At 36.6% G+C, this 17,328-nt stretch overlaps 1 protein-coding gene across 3 annotated transcripts; it reads right to left on the reverse strand.

Moving 5' to 3' along the window:
• Positions 1 to 129: 129 nt before the first annotated feature.
• LOC117110231 (protein lingerer-like) lies at positions 130 to 13,572 on the reverse strand. Of its 3 annotated transcripts, none has more exons than XM_033252875.1 (17): positions 13,459 to 13,572; positions 11,706 to 11,887; positions 9,127 to 9,222; positions 8,449 to 8,559; positions 8,011 to 8,224; positions 7,501 to 7,659; positions 7,136 to 7,208; positions 6,902 to 7,020; positions 5,675 to 5,757; positions 4,998 to 5,149; positions 4,458 to 4,620; positions 3,931 to 4,032; positions 3,308 to 3,525; positions 2,436 to 2,595; positions 2,082 to 2,267; positions 819 to 1,319; positions 130 to 333 (listed from the first exon to the last, which is right to left on the reverse strand). In XM_033252875.1, the coding sequence occupies exons 2-17, from the start codon at positions 11,823 to 11,825 to the stop codon at positions 145 to 147; spliced, it is 2,646 nt and encodes an 881-aa protein (XP_033108766.1). In that variant the 5' UTR covers positions 11,826 to 11,887; positions 13,459 to 13,572; the 3' UTR covers positions 130 to 144. The 3 variants fall into 3 exon arrangements, with proteins under 3 accessions (XP_033108766.1, XP_033108755.1, XP_033108760.1); XM_033252864.1 differs by having other exon boundaries at positions 2,082 to 2,303; XM_033252869.1 differs by having other exon boundaries at positions 2,082 to 2,303; positions 13,442 to 13,466.
• Positions 13,573 to 17,328: the final 3,756 nt, after the last annotated feature.

Genomic DNA, 17,328 nt, shown 5'->3' on the forward strand with positions numbered 1-17,328 from the left:
ATGTTTTCTGGTCTGACTGCCCGACGAGCTCTGTCTGGCAGGGGGCTTGACCTGTCCAGTGGGGGGAATTAGAACCCCTGTCCCCCGCTTAGCCACCAGTGATCACAAGACCAGTTGGTAGTTTAAGTTGAATCTTGTGATTTACTAACTTGTTGATGCTTGTGTTGTTCTCGTTGACGACAACAATGAGGAAGCAGATGTGCTTATGTAACCAAGCGATGAGGACGTTGTACTGGCAGTAACTGGAGAAACTCCTAAAGATGATGCTGATGCTAACGATGTTTGTGATACCAGACCAGATGTCCCTCTGGATGGATGACTACTGTTGTCCAACTGGAGAGATCAAGGATTAAAAAGAGTTAATAATAATATAACACATAACTTATAACATTTTATAGTAACATTTACATAACTTTCAACATAATAATAAATGCTATCCATTACCAGTAGGTCTTCACTTGTATCAGATATGAAATGAAAAATATGTATCATGACAACCATGGAAATGATAGGTTTTCAAATGAGGTGTCAGATGGTTATCATCATTTACAAGAAAAGAACTTCAGATTACAAGCATTAATAATCATGCAAAATAACAAATATCTTATTACAAAATTAGAATTAAATTAAAATCAATTTGTTAAAGAAACCCTAAACTTATCTTAGAAATATTTTGAAACAAAATAAGTTCCTCATCTATTATTGCTTATGAAGTAAATAGTGTTCAAGCTCATACATCTAAATATGTCTGTCTGTTGACTTGTATCTGATCTTTAAACTATAAAAAGTTTGTAGTTTTCTGGTGGTTAAAGACTTACCCTGGAATCTAATCCAATTTTACTTGATGACATCGGTGAAGTCTGTACACTGGTATGCGTTGATACACTACTCGTGGTCATTTGGCTACTCCCACTTAATCCTGTATTCAATGAACTGGATCCAAGCCCAGAATGGCTGGTAGATTGCGAAGAGTTCGTCAGTCCACTCAGGGCATTGCCACCGCCAACACTGGCGGCACTTTTACTATTTGCACTTGAAGAACTCAGAGACGAGGAACCAAAAGCATTGGAGCCGGAACCTGTCAGACTACTTGGAACAGAGACATTCATTCCCGACGGAACAGTATTGGATAATCCTTGGTTATGGCTTCCGGGATTAATTCCTTTTCCGTGGGCACTAGATGGCATTACATTACTGCCGAGTCCTGTAATTGTTGACACAGATCCTGTGTATGAATCAGTTTTGCCCGAGGGCCTTGAGTTTGGTAGCCCACCAGTTGGTCCAGATGATTGGTCAGTATTGCCATATGAACTTTGACTCTGGAAAAAACATGGGTCAACAATCTTTTACCTGCTATTAGCATTAAGTCCACTCAAGTTCCTACATTTATATTTAGTTGTAGATTACCGAACAAATATCTTGTCAATTCTGGCTTTCAATATTAACACGTTGGCTGCCAGTGATGTGTATACTCATCCCACAGGCTGTTGCTGAGGGCACAAAGGACGAGTACTCTCGTCAAAATTGGGGTAACATTCTAGCATTTATTACTTCTTTGTTATACATTGTAGACTCAACGGCTGGTAGTTCGGGGAAGATACACCTAGACGATAACGTACAAATTACGTATGTATGTGTGTTGTGTTATGTTGCCAGTAGTACAAATGGGGGCGCCCTTTGAACATATACCAACCAATGCAAAAAGAGGACGAGATAACTTGCACTGGGCATAGTCAATAAAAAGTGCTGTCACAGTGCCATCGACGAGTTTACTTATCAACTAATAATTTCCCGCCCAATCTATTAGACATCATTTTGATGATATATGACTAGATAAAATTCCAAAAAAGTATGTTTGTACATGTTTGGCATACGGGAAGGAAACTTACAAAAAGGTCTGGCAGTCAATTGTTAATATATCCTTTTAATAGTTCCAGAAACTCAATCAGTGGATACCAAAGTGTTCCTCAAGGATTATTCAGAAGAACGAAAGTATAAAAAACATCATATTGAGTAATAAATCATTACACTTAAATACTGCAAAACCACATTGTGCAAACCAGTAAATATTAATCTCTTACCGTTCTTGAACCATGTGGTTGCGGATATCCAGGTGCTGATTGATGGAGAACACTAGTTGAGGATAGTACACTTGATGAAAGTGTAGATGTTGTACTTCTGGACATCTGTGATTGTTGACTTGTGGAGTATGTGTCCATGGATCCTTGGCTTTGTGCACTCATGTAGGTATTCGCTTTCAGATCATTCTGATTTGGCAGAGGAATAGCAACTGGTGTTGATATCTAAAATCCAAACAGCAATGGCCACTACTTAACACAACTAATAATGTGTCGCCATATTTATACCAAAATTTAATTACTTCACTATAACATATCACATAAATACTACAATTCCAAAATCCAAGACATTTTTACCTTGTTCTGCGAGGTCTTCTCTGTCATGCTCGCTTGTTCGAAGCCACCAAAGGGCAAGTGCACTTTCCCGGTATTACTTGAGGGCAGACTTGATGCAGAGAATGTATCTGTCCTCTGAGATGGGTACGCATAGCTACTAGAAACAGAACTGTCTTCAACACTAGACCATTAAAAAGACAATACAAAACAAAATTATTACTCACTGTACAATATGTAATACTTGCTATATTAACTAATTCAATAAACATAAACCAAACACAAAAATGAATTGTTATCAATGAATAGATACCACCAAACCAACATGTTTGTAGCTGTTGAAAACTAAGGGTGGGTAATAGAAATTTTCTTAGGGTGGGCAGGTAAAAACATTGGTAAACTCTAAATAATAAGAGTGAATTTTAAGGATTTCATTTTTATTTCATTTCATTTCTTTAGGCACGAGCACCAAGGATATGCCAATAAGTGAACTTAATCCATATCCATTTAACAACAGGTGACTTAATGGACCAGTACACCGGGGTAGCCCCCTACTCTTCTTGAAGGATGCACACAAGCCAAATGCGTCCACTGAGCTTACGGTTTAAAGTCCTCATCCGAGAACACTTGTTCCCCCACCGGACGGTTGAGCTGATGGTTGCGGTGCCCTGACTTAACCGCTCGGCCAATCAACTCGCCATGGCTTGAACATTGCTTTAGGACGTAAGCTAGCAATGTTGGTTTCCAAACTGTACTTGCCAAGGATGGAAAAGTGGGTTAATATTGGATGTGTGGAGGGCCATGAAATTAGCTTTAGACTGGGCCGCAAAACTTTAAGGCTGAGTGGCCCCCGCCCACCCATAACTACATCCCTGAACCAACTGACACAATCTTACCTAAATACCCCTGGTTTTTGGGTTATACCCGGTGGCATCGAACCACTGACTGGCAAGGAGGATGTGGGTTGAGCAGTTGATGGCACTGCAGATGAAGATGGTATGTTAATTCCAATGCTGAAGCCTGATGAAGGGTCCATGTCCATCACACCAAACTGTACATCCAGAGATCCAAGGCCACGAGTCGATCCAGGCATCTCTACTGCTGATGCTGGAATCTGTTGAGATCAATGTTGCAATAAGTCAACTGATAACAAAGTCAACTCGAACCAAGGTTAAGTAAATTAGTACCAACATGAGTAAAGACATTTGATACCAAGAAAAGTCAAGGGTAAGAAAACTGCACCACATTTATTACAAAGGTAAACTGGTACCAAGTCAAATAGTATTTGATATTAGGGATATTTTAAATGGTTACATGGTAAATCCACCAGATTACATAAAGGTAAAGGAATTTTTTTATACACTTGCTTGCTTCAGATTTGATGAAAAGATGTATCATGAGAACCATGGATATGATAGGTTTTCAAATGAGGTGTCAGATGGTTATCATCATTTACAAGCAACATAACAACATTATCAGATTCCAAAGTCAACTGACATTGTGTCTGGTTGATTCATACCTTGGATGGAGGAGGTAGTTTCTTTCGTGCCGGCTTTACTTGATTTGCAACAGGTGCAGGCCGTTGTTGCTGAACAGGTACTTGTTGAACAGGAACAACAACCTATGACAGGCAAATTAAGAGAGATTCATCTTGTTACCATTGAGGACATGTCACAAGACAAACACACAAACATGGTGCTATACATCAACCAAGTCTTACGGTGTGAAGTTGTTTCTGGTTTGAGAAAAAAATCCTTTTTACCGTAACAGGAATTGAACAACCTGGGAGTTTTTAAGACCCTGGCATTGGAAGACAAGCATCTTAACTACAATGCTACAGCATTACTTTGTAGCTTGGTGGTAAGGATTTCTGCCTTCCAATCTTAAGAGTCCTGAGTTGAAATCATGTCAGAAATACAGATTTTTACCACCATTAAAAACAACTCAATCCCTAAGCCTCATTAGCGACTTGGTACATACAGCATCATTTAACTGGGGAGAGTCCTAGCTGTTGGACATGAAGAAAATAAAAAATAGTATGTATACCTGGTCAATAGTTTTATTTGTATGTGATGGAGGTTTCATTTCTGCAAACTGTGTAAAGACATCAGGTTGAGGCCTAGGTGGTGGTTGGATGGACTCGCCCACTACAGGTGATGGTGAGGACATTGATCCTGGTGGCTTGCCTAGTAACGTTGCAATATCAATGCTTTAAGAGAAAAATGAACATTTAGGCCATATAAGTATTGTACATTATGGATATCATCTAAGAAGGACGACATAATATAGGCATGTGAATAGGCACGTACCATAGAGTTATCAGAATAATAATATAAAACCATTAAAATAAATGATGATGATGAAACTGAATTTGTCTCCCAAATGACCATTTGAATGCATGAAAATAAAGAAAACTTAAGTTCAAATTCAAATTTTTGGGTGCACAAAATTGTATTAAAACCGAAATGTCTTGACTGTTTGATTACGAACAATAGCACCATGCAATAACGCTGCTACAGCTAATCCTTGCATAGTGGCATTTCCTGGTCATTTTGGAGGTGAAAAAATATTCATTCCTTAACTGACCTTTGGGGCATTGATGGTTGACTACCAGGTGCTGAGATTGTACTAGATACCACGGCAGAATCCATGCTAGGAGTGTATACAGGTGGCGATGTGTCCTCCTTGAATGTTGTAGGTGCTGTTGTACTTGGTGTAAACACCTGTGATTTGCTTAGCTACAAAGAAAATGTAAAAAGGTAATTGGTAAACATAAGTGTAGTAAATTCCAATACAAATAAGGAATTGACCAATAAAGTAAGCAAATAAAGTTAAAAGGTAATTGGTAAACATAAGTGTAGTAAATTCCAATACAAATTTATAGCCATTGGCCATTAAAGTAAGCAAATAAAGTTAACAAATAAAATATAATATTTGAATAGTTGTGAGAAAAATACTAGCACTGAAATTGATAGTACACATAAGGGAGTGAATTCTCCTAAAGGAAAATAGTTTAAGTTATTAGCTTTAATAAGTTAAATATTCTCACTAGCATCCTTGACACCCTGCAAGATATTTTATGAGGTTTTAGAAAGTGATGTTTTATGCAAGTTCAGGATCACAGTTGTGTTGATCATGAAATGTATCTCATTTTGCAAGGATTGAACAACAATACTTGGCTGAAAGAAAGCAACTAAAACCACGAAACCAGTCTTTAAGTGGCCCAACATGCGTTGTAAAATATAACATTAAAAATGACTTACATCTCCAGTCCAATCATCAATTCCCCAATCATCACTACATGGTGGAGTTGCTGATGGCTTTGATTTAGGTACACTGTCCCAAGCTAAAAAAGAAAAAAGAAAAAAAGAAAGACAAAACTTAATCACAGTGAGTTTTAAGTTATATTTCAATCACCAAGCATAGGTACATTGACTTTAATCCAGTTATCTCACTAATTACTAACACATTACTGCTGGAATAAACCAAATATTTCTGCTTTTGGAACTTTTTATTTATTTAGGCACACAACACATGCACCAAGGATTGTCAATAGCAAATATATCACTGGCCTATTTGTAGTGAGAATCCCTTTCACAAGAGAAACATAAACACATGATGCTTTCCACAAATTTTTGAGATTTAGGGAGTGGAGATGTTTTGGGGCTTGTCTCTACTGAAAAGAAATAATCGATTAAAAATCGCTTTTTCGAAAAATCGCTTTTATTCTCGCAGTAGAAACAGGACCATTTTGAAAAAAGCGATTAAAAGAAATCGATTAAAAACACGCAACGGATAGCGTGTTTGAACAACAAATAACCGATTTTGGCTGTGCACCTTTTAGCTGCAACACAAAAAAAGCGATTATCAGGTGAAATGTGACCTCCAGGTCAATCACTGCAAAGACTAGATCGTATTAGGCGCGATCTTTCAAAAGTGATAGACCTACAAGCTAAAAACGTCAACAAACATGTGGAGCGACGAATTCGTTTTGTAATTATTTTGTGGTGGGGTGGGGGGGGTGGGATATTAGGCCTATTCCTCTCCGCTCTTTTGGGCCTACCGTTGTCCTCATTTGGTCGCTCGTTCATTGTGCCGATGAGCACAGCCAAAAACATTTGCCTTTTCGCCCCACATCGTATCTTACTCCTCGTCATCATGACAGGAATGAGAAAGATACTATCCTATACAGTTAGGAAAACAAAGTGTTGTATAAACAAAATGGTGACGTAATCAATCTCCTTCACGAAAACTGATTTTCTAAAAATCAAAAATGCAGTTGCAACGCGAGCAGGCTGTCTGGTACTCTTTAAAAAAGCGGTTTTAAAAAAATCGATTATTTTGTGTTTATCAGTAGAAACGCACCCTTGGTCTCCACTCAAGCTTTTTAATCTTCACTCCCAAATGAGCAATTCCAGGATTTTTTCTTAGAACTAAAATATCTCCTTACAAACACTTAAATTAATTTCAAGGTGACAGGACATACTTACTTGATGCTGTGAAATTACTTGCATTGCACCTACTATTCCTATTATCTGAAGTCTTTGGAGGATTCGTCCAAACATTGTCACCAGGTTTTGCCCCTGTAAATGCATCTCCCTCAAACGTTCTAAAACCAATTTTAGAGAGAATGTGAATTAAAAAAAAGCATATTATCTTATTTTATTTTTAATATAACTTTGATTTTATATTATAATTATTGCATCATAAAGCATGAAACTTACCCAAACTTGGAATTTGTGAAAGATCTCGAGCCTCCTCTACCACCTCGCCTTGAGCCACCTCCATTCATATGATCTATAAAATGTACCATAAACAAAATTAACAAACATCCACACTAAAATTAATGAAGATATATTTGTTGTTAAGTCATAATAGAATAATACTTAATAATACCAAGAAAGACCATTATAAAGTGTTCACATCCATTCAAAATAATGCTCACAGTTTTTATTAATATCGTAAACCCAATCAAATTAAGATATTCAAGAGGGATTATACCTAACTAACAAGATTTCATACATAATCACTAGAAACCACAGAAAATCACCCAAGTTGGTGAATAATAACTTAGGACTAATACACTTACCAAACCTCCTTCCACGTCCCCTGCCTGATTCATTCCTGTCATTAAACCTCCGGTCGTTACTAAAACCACGGTCACGATCATTGCTAAAACCCCGATCACCGCCAAAACTTTGGTCGTCATTGTCTCTTTCTCGACTGGCTCCATTTTCTCGGCCACGCCCTTTAAAGCAAAACAGATTCATTAATATCAAGGATTACAAGGACCTTTTTTTAAGAAGCATCAAAAACATATAAATTGCAAATAACTAAGGCACTGTTGATATGGCTTTTAATAATGAATTTTTTTATGATTTTTAAAATGATGCTGCTTGGACACCATATTTGCTTCATCTGTCTGGAAATTTAGACTCTGCATGGTTTGTAAAAAAAATTAATGTCTTAACAACTACTACAGTATATTCATAATTTGCCATATTTGGTGGCAGCTACCCCACCGTAGCTTTTGACTTTAACCTATTAACGAACTGTAAAGTATACACTATATTATTGCATGGTATTGAAATTTACTAACCTCTTGCCATTCTTGGAGGCACTCGACCCCGACCCCTGTTTGACCTTCCGTCTCGCTGTGACTTTCCCTCTTTGAAATCATCTCCCCTGTCGCCTCGCTCCCTCTTGTCGGATCTGCTGTCTTTAAGGTCTGTGGTAGAGTCAATCTGTTTGTTTGACGACTGCATATTCTGCTGTGATTTACTTTTCTTACTACTAATTGTCTGCCATTCATTCTGAACAAGAAAATGAAGGATCATCAAATTTTAACCATATAAGCCTATACTCCTGATATTTTATGTAATATATACAAATTGATTGGCCTAAAAAAAGAGGCAAAGACTAAAGCAAGCTAAGAATATAGAGAGAGAAAACAGAAGATAAATACACAAACAGGTGTAAAAGAAGGACTTAAGATACAAATGTAGATCACATAGATAACAAGAGTTACCATACTTACTGGATCATCTGCAGTGTCTAGAAGGGCGAAGATGGCCTGTTCTGTGTTGTAATTACAATCATGAAGTGCTGTTAAGATAGCTTCTTCACTTTTACCAGTGACGTCAATCACCTAAAAAAACCAAAAACCATATACTGTAGATAAAATTTGCTTAGAGACTACCTTATGGGTCTTGTTCAATTGGCAAGATCCTCTTTTTAACAATAACATTTTCCTAACTGAAATGTCAAGAGCCACTAATAAAAATAGGGGAAGCAAATCATAGACATAATTTTGATAGTAAAAATGGCACAGACAAGTTAGAACACGTTGTTTCAGGGCAGAAGAAAGTCCCGCAAAGGCAGCAGCTTATCAAAGCTCACATCGAGAGAATTTTAGTGTTTAAAAACAACATATTTTTAAATTCGCACAAAAATATCATTGCAAAGTCAACTATTCATAATACATAGTATCCTAGATATACCTAATGCTCTGTTGACACTATAATGTTTTTGGGGCGTTCTGTTGTCTTGACAAATGTCTGCGATTGGGCCATATGGGCTTTATCATATCACACCCATATAAGCAAATGTGGGGACTCAGGTCTCCAGGACACTCTTAAGAATTCTGATTAAGCTGATGATGACTGAAATAAAATATTGTTGAAAACTGTTAGCAGACAAGCAAGCCAAGACATACCTGTTGAACTTGGGCCTGTATCTCCACACTTTTATCACTTCCTGTGTCAGCTGATAACATTTGAGCCATACGTAGCTGATCTGGTGTGGCCTGCATCTAAGGAAATTGAATATGAATGTGTTTTAGCATTTCTCTAACAGTTCAGCATACAGCAGCAACACAAATTGTTAGCAAGCATATTATGCTATACAGATACTGCAGAATACAGTAACCAAATTTGTATAATTCTCCCCATAAAACATTAAAAATCACATTTTGTTTTTTATTAATTTAATTTCCAGCAGAAGCATAGCCAGGAAAACCATGTTTCACACTGTATTACTATTACTAAACTCAAACAAGGGTGAATAATTCAAATGTTTATGACCAAAACAGCATGAGGATAACATGTTATTGTCAGCACAAGACTAACCACACCATTATATTTTATGTGACAAAGAAACTTGATATGCCTACAGTATATTTGGGTGTAATATGACTATCACACCCGTATATGGGCACATCCCACAATTGTGTTACAGCAAATTTGATAGTGTGGACAGCGATTAAAGAAATACGAGATTAAAGATAGAAGCCTGGTTCTCACGAGAGCCCTAGTAACTGGATCGGGAGCTAACCGTTAGTGCTAACCGCTAGCAGTATCCAGATACCTCTAACGGTTAGCAAGTGCTTTCGGTTAGCAAGTGAGCGCGTTTCTATCCTCAACCAATCACACGTACGCGTTTACAATTTCCAGTTTCTTATTGGCCAGTGATTCGATCATCATATGCTTGGTATCCGGATCGGGATTTTCTTGTATGGACATACGGCAGCTAACGGTTAGCAGGATCCGGATCTTGCTAGCCGTTAGCTGCCGTGTGAGAACATAGCCTAAAGATATTATCAAAGCCACTCACTGGATAGAGAGCTTAGGATGTTGTTTATATTTTCAAAATGCAGCTTCCTCCTAAGCTCTACCCACACATAAAATCTGATAGTGTAAACAGAGTTTAAGTGTCACGATATGAACAGTTTGATATTGTACTGTCTATGAATGATCCTTATTAAATGTATATGAACAAGTAAACCAAACCTAACATTTTTTACCGTTGTGTGCACGACATTAAACTCTTATTTTAACGATTTATTGCCCATGAAAAATGCCAAATAAAAAAAATCATCAAAATAATTTCTGAAATTAAATTTTTAAAGCAACATAAACCAAATTAACCAACATCAAACCAATTAACAGAAGCACCTATTATTAATCAACCATAAAAACTATATTTTACATAATCATATTCTATATACCAGTAATTTCAAAATAATATCAACACAATCACTTCCATAAATTCTCGGAAACTCTAATTATTCAATTGCCCAAAAAGGAATTTATTAAACCTTGCCTGAAAATAATGCCTGCAATAATATTTTTATACATAATTTAAATATGGACTCCTTTTCCCTAGGTGTAAATGCAATAATGTTTGTATGTCAAGCAAAACATTACATCCCCTATGAGCATCATAAAAATGCAAAAATTATATTATTCATAATTATATACATATAGTTTTTTTTTTTAACAATTATTGAATTTTCAAATTTTTAAGTGAAAACAAATTAGGAAAGGAAAGTAGAAAAATTCAGTCTAAGGCAATTCATTCAGATATGATTGCTAGTAAATAAGACTTTCTACACCTAGAGGGATAGACACAAAGGGAAACATGGTTTCGTTGATCTACTCTGATAACCAAACCTTATAACAATACATCAGCAAATTTTTGAAAATTAAGCATCAATCAATCAATTTATAAGGCGCATAATACAGCTGTCTCTATGCGCTCACTGATTTTGGATAATTTCTGGAGATTCAATCTGGAATCTTTTGAATGGTTACAATAAATTGCATATGAAATAAATATTTAAATCTGCAAAAATACTAGAGCACAAGCAAACGAACACTTTCAAATATTCAAATATTAATAAATGTATGGTAAGCACGGCTGCTAATGTATCCTGACAACTAGATGAAATCGTTCCAGCATTTATTTTTATTGTTAATAATATGTAGTTTATTAAATCAACATGTTACGTTTTATTGCGGCATCTAGTGCTCAGCTTTTAATTAGGCCTTGACACTTCTTGTCGTTTTGATTATTTCATATATCATTTACATAATTTATTTCAACCATTTCAAATTTACAAATACAAATGTAATACAAAAAATACATAAACATCTTGGTAGTATCCGGTAGGATTGCCCAAAAGAGGGGGGGGGGGCAATGCCCGTCTGTCCAAGAGTTCTCCAGTACCAACCAAAGAAACAAAAATATTACAGTAAAACTTACCTAAGTCGATCTTATTTTACATTCCAAATTGTTGCATTTTCCATTAATTAACGATTTGGAAGTCAAATTTTATCTAAGTCGAACAATTTTTCAATGCCATTTAGGATTAACTTAGATAAGTTCAATTGTATATGTAACAGCAATATTAATATTAATAGTTTTAAAGTAGGCCTATTGTATTGTTTGCAAAGTTACAAAACTACTGTATGATTGACAGATTGTTAAAAATTGTTGACGAAATAATTTGCTCACCTTTTTACTTGAAGGCGTCTCAGAGACTGTCGCCGACTTTGTGGTAGTCTGTGTAGTACTTTTCTGAGATGTGTTTTTTTCTTTCCCACCCCCTCTTGTATTTGCACGTGTGGCTCCCATTTTTGTCTGTCCTATACAGGTACTGTATTATATACAAAGCAATGTATATACAAAATAAGATTCTAGAATAAAGATGAAATAAATTTTGGTTAGACTCAAAAATGAACTGTCAGAAAAGATGACGTTCTGCATGAGAGACATAAGAAATCAATAAATGCAATAATAAAAACCTTTAATATAGGCCTACTGTATACTGCAAGTATTGTACGAACAAAAAAAAATCATAGTTTTAGAATAAACATGGTTAGGATGTACCATAAATCCATAGCGTAATAACAAAAATTGTAATTGGATGCTATCCATTTAATATCACAAGACACATTTTATGTGGAATATAGCCTGTGCCAATCATAGAATGGAGAGTTTAGGATTTTTTCATTTTCACAGGTCTAGGCCTAGTAGAAGAATGAAGGAAGGCTCATATGTATGCATGATGTAAATATGTGTGGGACGGTCATCATTCAGTCAAAAACAAGCCTTGAACTTAGCCACTGTGTTCTTTTAGTCTTTAGTCATACAGGTTAGTAGCTGGAGCACATTCATTTACATTTCACCGCGCTAGATTCCCACAAAAGTTGAATTCATAAGGTACTGAAGGGTTTTCATACTTAACAGATTTTACAGTACTCCGTTTACCAGAACTTTTCATATATAATTTTACATGTGTAGTAATGGTTCCATGCAATGCTTAGTGCTAGGGCTGCTGACAGGTAGAAGCTGATACAGTTTTTTAATTATTAAAGCTAGGCTAGAAAGGCCTAGACAAAATCAGGTTACTAAATAACAAAGGTACATTTCTACTACTATTGTGGCAGTATATTTTCTGAAACAATTGTGCAAGAAATTTCCCTTTATTTTTCAAATACAGACTATGTCTAGGAGGGCCTAGGCCTTCATGGAGAGGGAAAGTAGGCCTAGGCCTATTTCCCATGCAGACCTAACTTCTCAGTGAGAGTAAAATTTGACAATAGATTGACTACAAAATTTGAGGAATAATAGGATTCATATATAGTAGCAGTCTTCTTAATCCTTTGTTTGACATGTGAATTTGATAGTGATAGGCCCACCTCTACCATACGTTGTTCGTTAAGTTTTGTAAATTGTATCATAGGTCTAGGCCTACTAGTTGGGCCAAGGGTAAGCGCTGCTGCTATGCTAGTCTGACAAAAAAATAAGACAACTATTTTCGTTTATATAGGCAGCCCTAGCCTACATTATGATGAGGCTACATCTACACTTTAACAAGATAAACTTGTTTTTATTGATAATGTTAAGATATATAACATTGTTTATTGAATTAGTCAGTTTTCTGTTGATCTACGAACTGAAGCAGTGGATGTACAGACACATATCCTGCTAATCCATACGACACTAGGCTAGCCCTAAACGTATTCCAGCTGAGGCAGACAAAAACATTCACGAAACGCAGCCATGTGACGAAATGCAGTAAACTTTGTAGACGATTAGAGCATAATATAATGAATATTTACGTCATTTAAATACAGAACATTATTTTTCAAACATAGTATGATTCTTAAGACATTTTAGATTATTGCCAGCCATTCATAATGCACATAAATATAAAGGAAATAAAGAAACAAAATGTAAAAACCTACGACTTCTCAAGCCTTACCTGCTTCTCACAAAACTCACAAAAGCATTATCACGTGACCAATCTACAGCCATTAGCGCGGGCGCACTTCCGGGCATGACGTCATCAGGGAACTTGCGTGACGACTGGCCGATACAAAATTTGACGTACAAACATAACTTGTAATTTATTTATTTATTTATTTATTACACTTCATCACTGCAAAAATACAAAAACAATTCAATACTCAAGGCAAAATTTTTAACATCAATGATATTAAACGCCAGCTGATTTAACAAAATCTCCCGTGAATAACTACAGTCATGGAGTACAAGACAAAATAAAACCTTAGGTAGGCCACGGCACTGGGGTTTTATAACGATTGATATGGCCTGTTGTTAGTGATCTTTATTATTGTCCTTTAGGCCCTAATACGAGTTCCATTTGCTGCTTAAACGGACCAAATAATTAAGTTAACCAATAATATAGGCTTAGACTCTAATTCTGAACAGTCGTCGATCGGTTTTCATTTATCGTGATAACAAGGGCGCCTATAATTATTATGATCACTGGTTGTTGGAATTAAACAGCAAGTTTGGGAAATTTCACAAAGGGTGATTTTTTTCTCTCGAGAAGATTAAACATACAAAGAAGAAAAGAAATTTACCAGATGCCATGCAATCTGGCTAAAATTCCGTTTATTATTATTAATCACTGATAAACCCCGTTTGTTATTACTGTATATTGTTAATCACCATCATAATTTATAAGGTTAGGACATAGTATCATGATCCTAATTTTTTCACTAATCTTCAGATATGAGAGAAACACTGAAATTTGAAAGTAAATTGATAAGGTGTATTTTCAAACATAGGAAACAAATATTTCCCGGGCCTTGTTTCCAGAGCTCACCTTCAACCAAACTATAGTAGGCTTACACATTCCCTTGAATTTTCCAACAGACGTTTTTTTTAAAATTTTTTTTACAATATTTAATTACAATGATTAATTATATAATATCTTTGGTATTATGGTAAACACCCCCAAATGACAACAAATAGGCCAACCATTTTAAGACAAAAATAATATTGTCCCTATCATAGCAAAGAATCTGTAAATTATCGAAAACAGGTATCAATTATACCTTATTTAATAATTTTAAGTAAACGAGTTAATTTTATAAATTAAATTATGAGGGGTTTTCAGATTTTTTTTCAGTATCCACTAAAAATTGGCTACTAGCTTCTACACCATGAGGCCGGACAATTCTTCGAAACCAGTGTCATACTTACTAACATTAGCTCCTTTGAATAATTCATTTGTTTAGCTGTCTCTTTTGATACTTTATGAACGTTGTAGGCATAATGTGGTAATATACTCTACTACTATGGAAGAATTATTTTTCTCCACGCCACAACTTAAGAAAACAAACTGAGTGTATGCATTGACGCTCGTAAGTTCGTTTCATTTTATTGCATCTACTTTATATATTTTGACTACAAACAAATGTGGAAACGGTGTCAATGAGGATCTGCAGCTTAGGTAGTTATATTTCAAACTCAGTTTGTGCGCGTGTCATGCACTGGACCTCGGATGCCAAAATATATTCATGGGTGAGATGAGAAGCGAGCGGAGTGACCCATTGGGTCAGGCCCGTGGCCATAAGAGGGCCCAGGAGTGAAACAGGATTGAGATAGTATTTTAAGTAACTTTAATGATCTGAAAGGGTCGGAAGCTTCTGCATTCAAACCTATAGGAACAGATATATTTCTGATAAATGATAGTAGACTGGTTTGAGGCGAATTCAACTATTACCGTAGTATTCGATTGTAGGCGTACATTACATATGTATTTCCTATCACGCAAATTAGTCTTGTAAGTAATTATGTAAGTTAGTAAGTACTTTGAGAAGTTTGTACAGATATTTAACAAAATTCTGGGGATTTCCAGTTGATCGCAAACACATTCTTTTCTTTTAACTGTGTTTGAAATGGACACTGAATGTTATAGAAGATTTTTTTGTAGGTATAGTTGAATTAGATTCTTCAGATGTCAGTGCCATATCAATAAATATACAGAGTCGATTCCATAGTATGTAAATTTTAACTAGATTAATGTATTGTGCTGTCACTGTACTGTACGTTTCAAAGCCAGTTTTTGTAAATTGTGTACAATTCATCTATGTATATAGTTAAAACTGTATACCATATTGCCAGGAGCATTTTTCTCAGAATATAAATCAAACTCATTCTGACATAATGCACCACGTTATATGAAATGATATAATTATGTTAGATCCATCAGAACTGACTGTCAGCGGTTTAAAGCGGCTCGCGTGCTAAATTCATCAGGAGTGTGCCTGTCAGCTGATGTTTAAAGCGGCTCTAAAGCGGTACTGAGATTCCATCAGAATTGACTGTCGGTTGATGTTTAAAGTGGTCCGTGCTAATTTCATCAAAATTGATTGTCGGTTGATGTTAAAGTTTAATGAGGCTCGTGGTAGTTTACTCTCAGGAATGACTTGATGATTAAAGCGGTTAGTGCAGCATGTATTTCCATCAGGACTGACTGTCGGTTGATGCTAGTTCCATCAGAATAAAGCGGCTCGTGGTTCATCAGAAATTGTTTGATGAGTTACGTTACAGTGTAGAAGTGCCTGTGGCAGCTAGCTGATGTTCGATGCGGTTCGTTCCGGTTCCATCAGGAATGACTATCATCTTATCTGATGAAAACGACTGTAGTTTGTTAGCACTCGCAGATTCCTCTTTAACGTTCAAATGTATAATTTATAGCATTATCGCAAGACAATTTTAGGCTTATCTCTACATCGTATCCTTGCAGAAGCCTGTTAGATAGTATATACAGTATTTTGAATTCACACACACACACCTACCCACACACACACGGGCCTATATATATATCTTCTATATATCGCAGAGGGGTAAAGCATCATATAGTATAGGCCTATTCTTACAAAAGCCATGGATGTATGCAAGGGGGGGGGGGAGTGGGGCGGGGAGGGGGTAAGGTCGTACGACCCCCCCCCCCCCCCCATTTTCAAAGGTCCACATTTTTTCCCAAATTTTTTCTAGGGCTTTTTCACAATGACATAAATAAAAAAGCACTGATGAGGTACAAGAAAAATCTATCAAGTTATCACCATTTAATAGCTGAAAATCGGTAACTGTAATGCTGCCTTCTAGAAAGGTAGGCCTCGTACTCTTTCCATTGGTGATTTATAATGTTTTTTTTAAAAACATAAATGACGCACAATTTCTTTTCTTCGTATTCTGAAGGAGAAATAAAAGGTAAAATAGCTTTTAGCTGTCATGCCAAATCAACTGTTTGATTTAAAAAGCTAAGAATCCAATTTTGTCCGGTTGCGATTGCAGCTCCGTTTGCGGTGCGTTATAATCGATATGACTGTTGTAAACGAGAGTGCTTCCATTAGTGCGGTTGCGTTTTCGTTGCGTCTCCGTCACCGCATGCGATATTTTAATCGCTCCATGGAGCGATTCATTCATTTTGATTTCAGTCCGCCGTGCGGTGTGGTGAACATGCAAAAAGGCCTTTAAAACGCACGTGCTCTGTATAACTTACAACGCACTGAAACGCAAACGCAACCGTAGCCGCAAACGCAACCAGACAAATGGATTCTTAGCATGGGATCCAGGGGGTAAAGCAAGCTCTCAAAATTTAGGAATCTGTAAGGCTAAAGCCGGGCAATCACTGCGTCGCCTATGAGCGCTAGACGACGCGACGCCGTCGACTGTCGGCGGCAGTCTGAACGGATCGTCATTAAAAACGATTCGTTGTGCGCGCGTCGTGGCATTATCACACAGTGGCGTATCTAGGGTTGTGCGGGCGTGGGGGCTTGGTGCAGGTGGCACGCCCCTACAAAAATTACTAGCG

This window comes from Anneissia japonica, unplaced genomic scaffold (genome assembly GCF_011630105.1).
Source record: "Anneissia japonica isolate Jap-2015-1 unplaced genomic scaffold, ASM1163010v1 scaffold1511_len2985839_cov193, whole genome shotgun sequence".
Taxonomy (NCBI): domain Eukaryota; kingdom Metazoa; phylum Echinodermata; class Crinoidea; order Comatulida; family Comatulidae; genus Anneissia; species Anneissia japonica.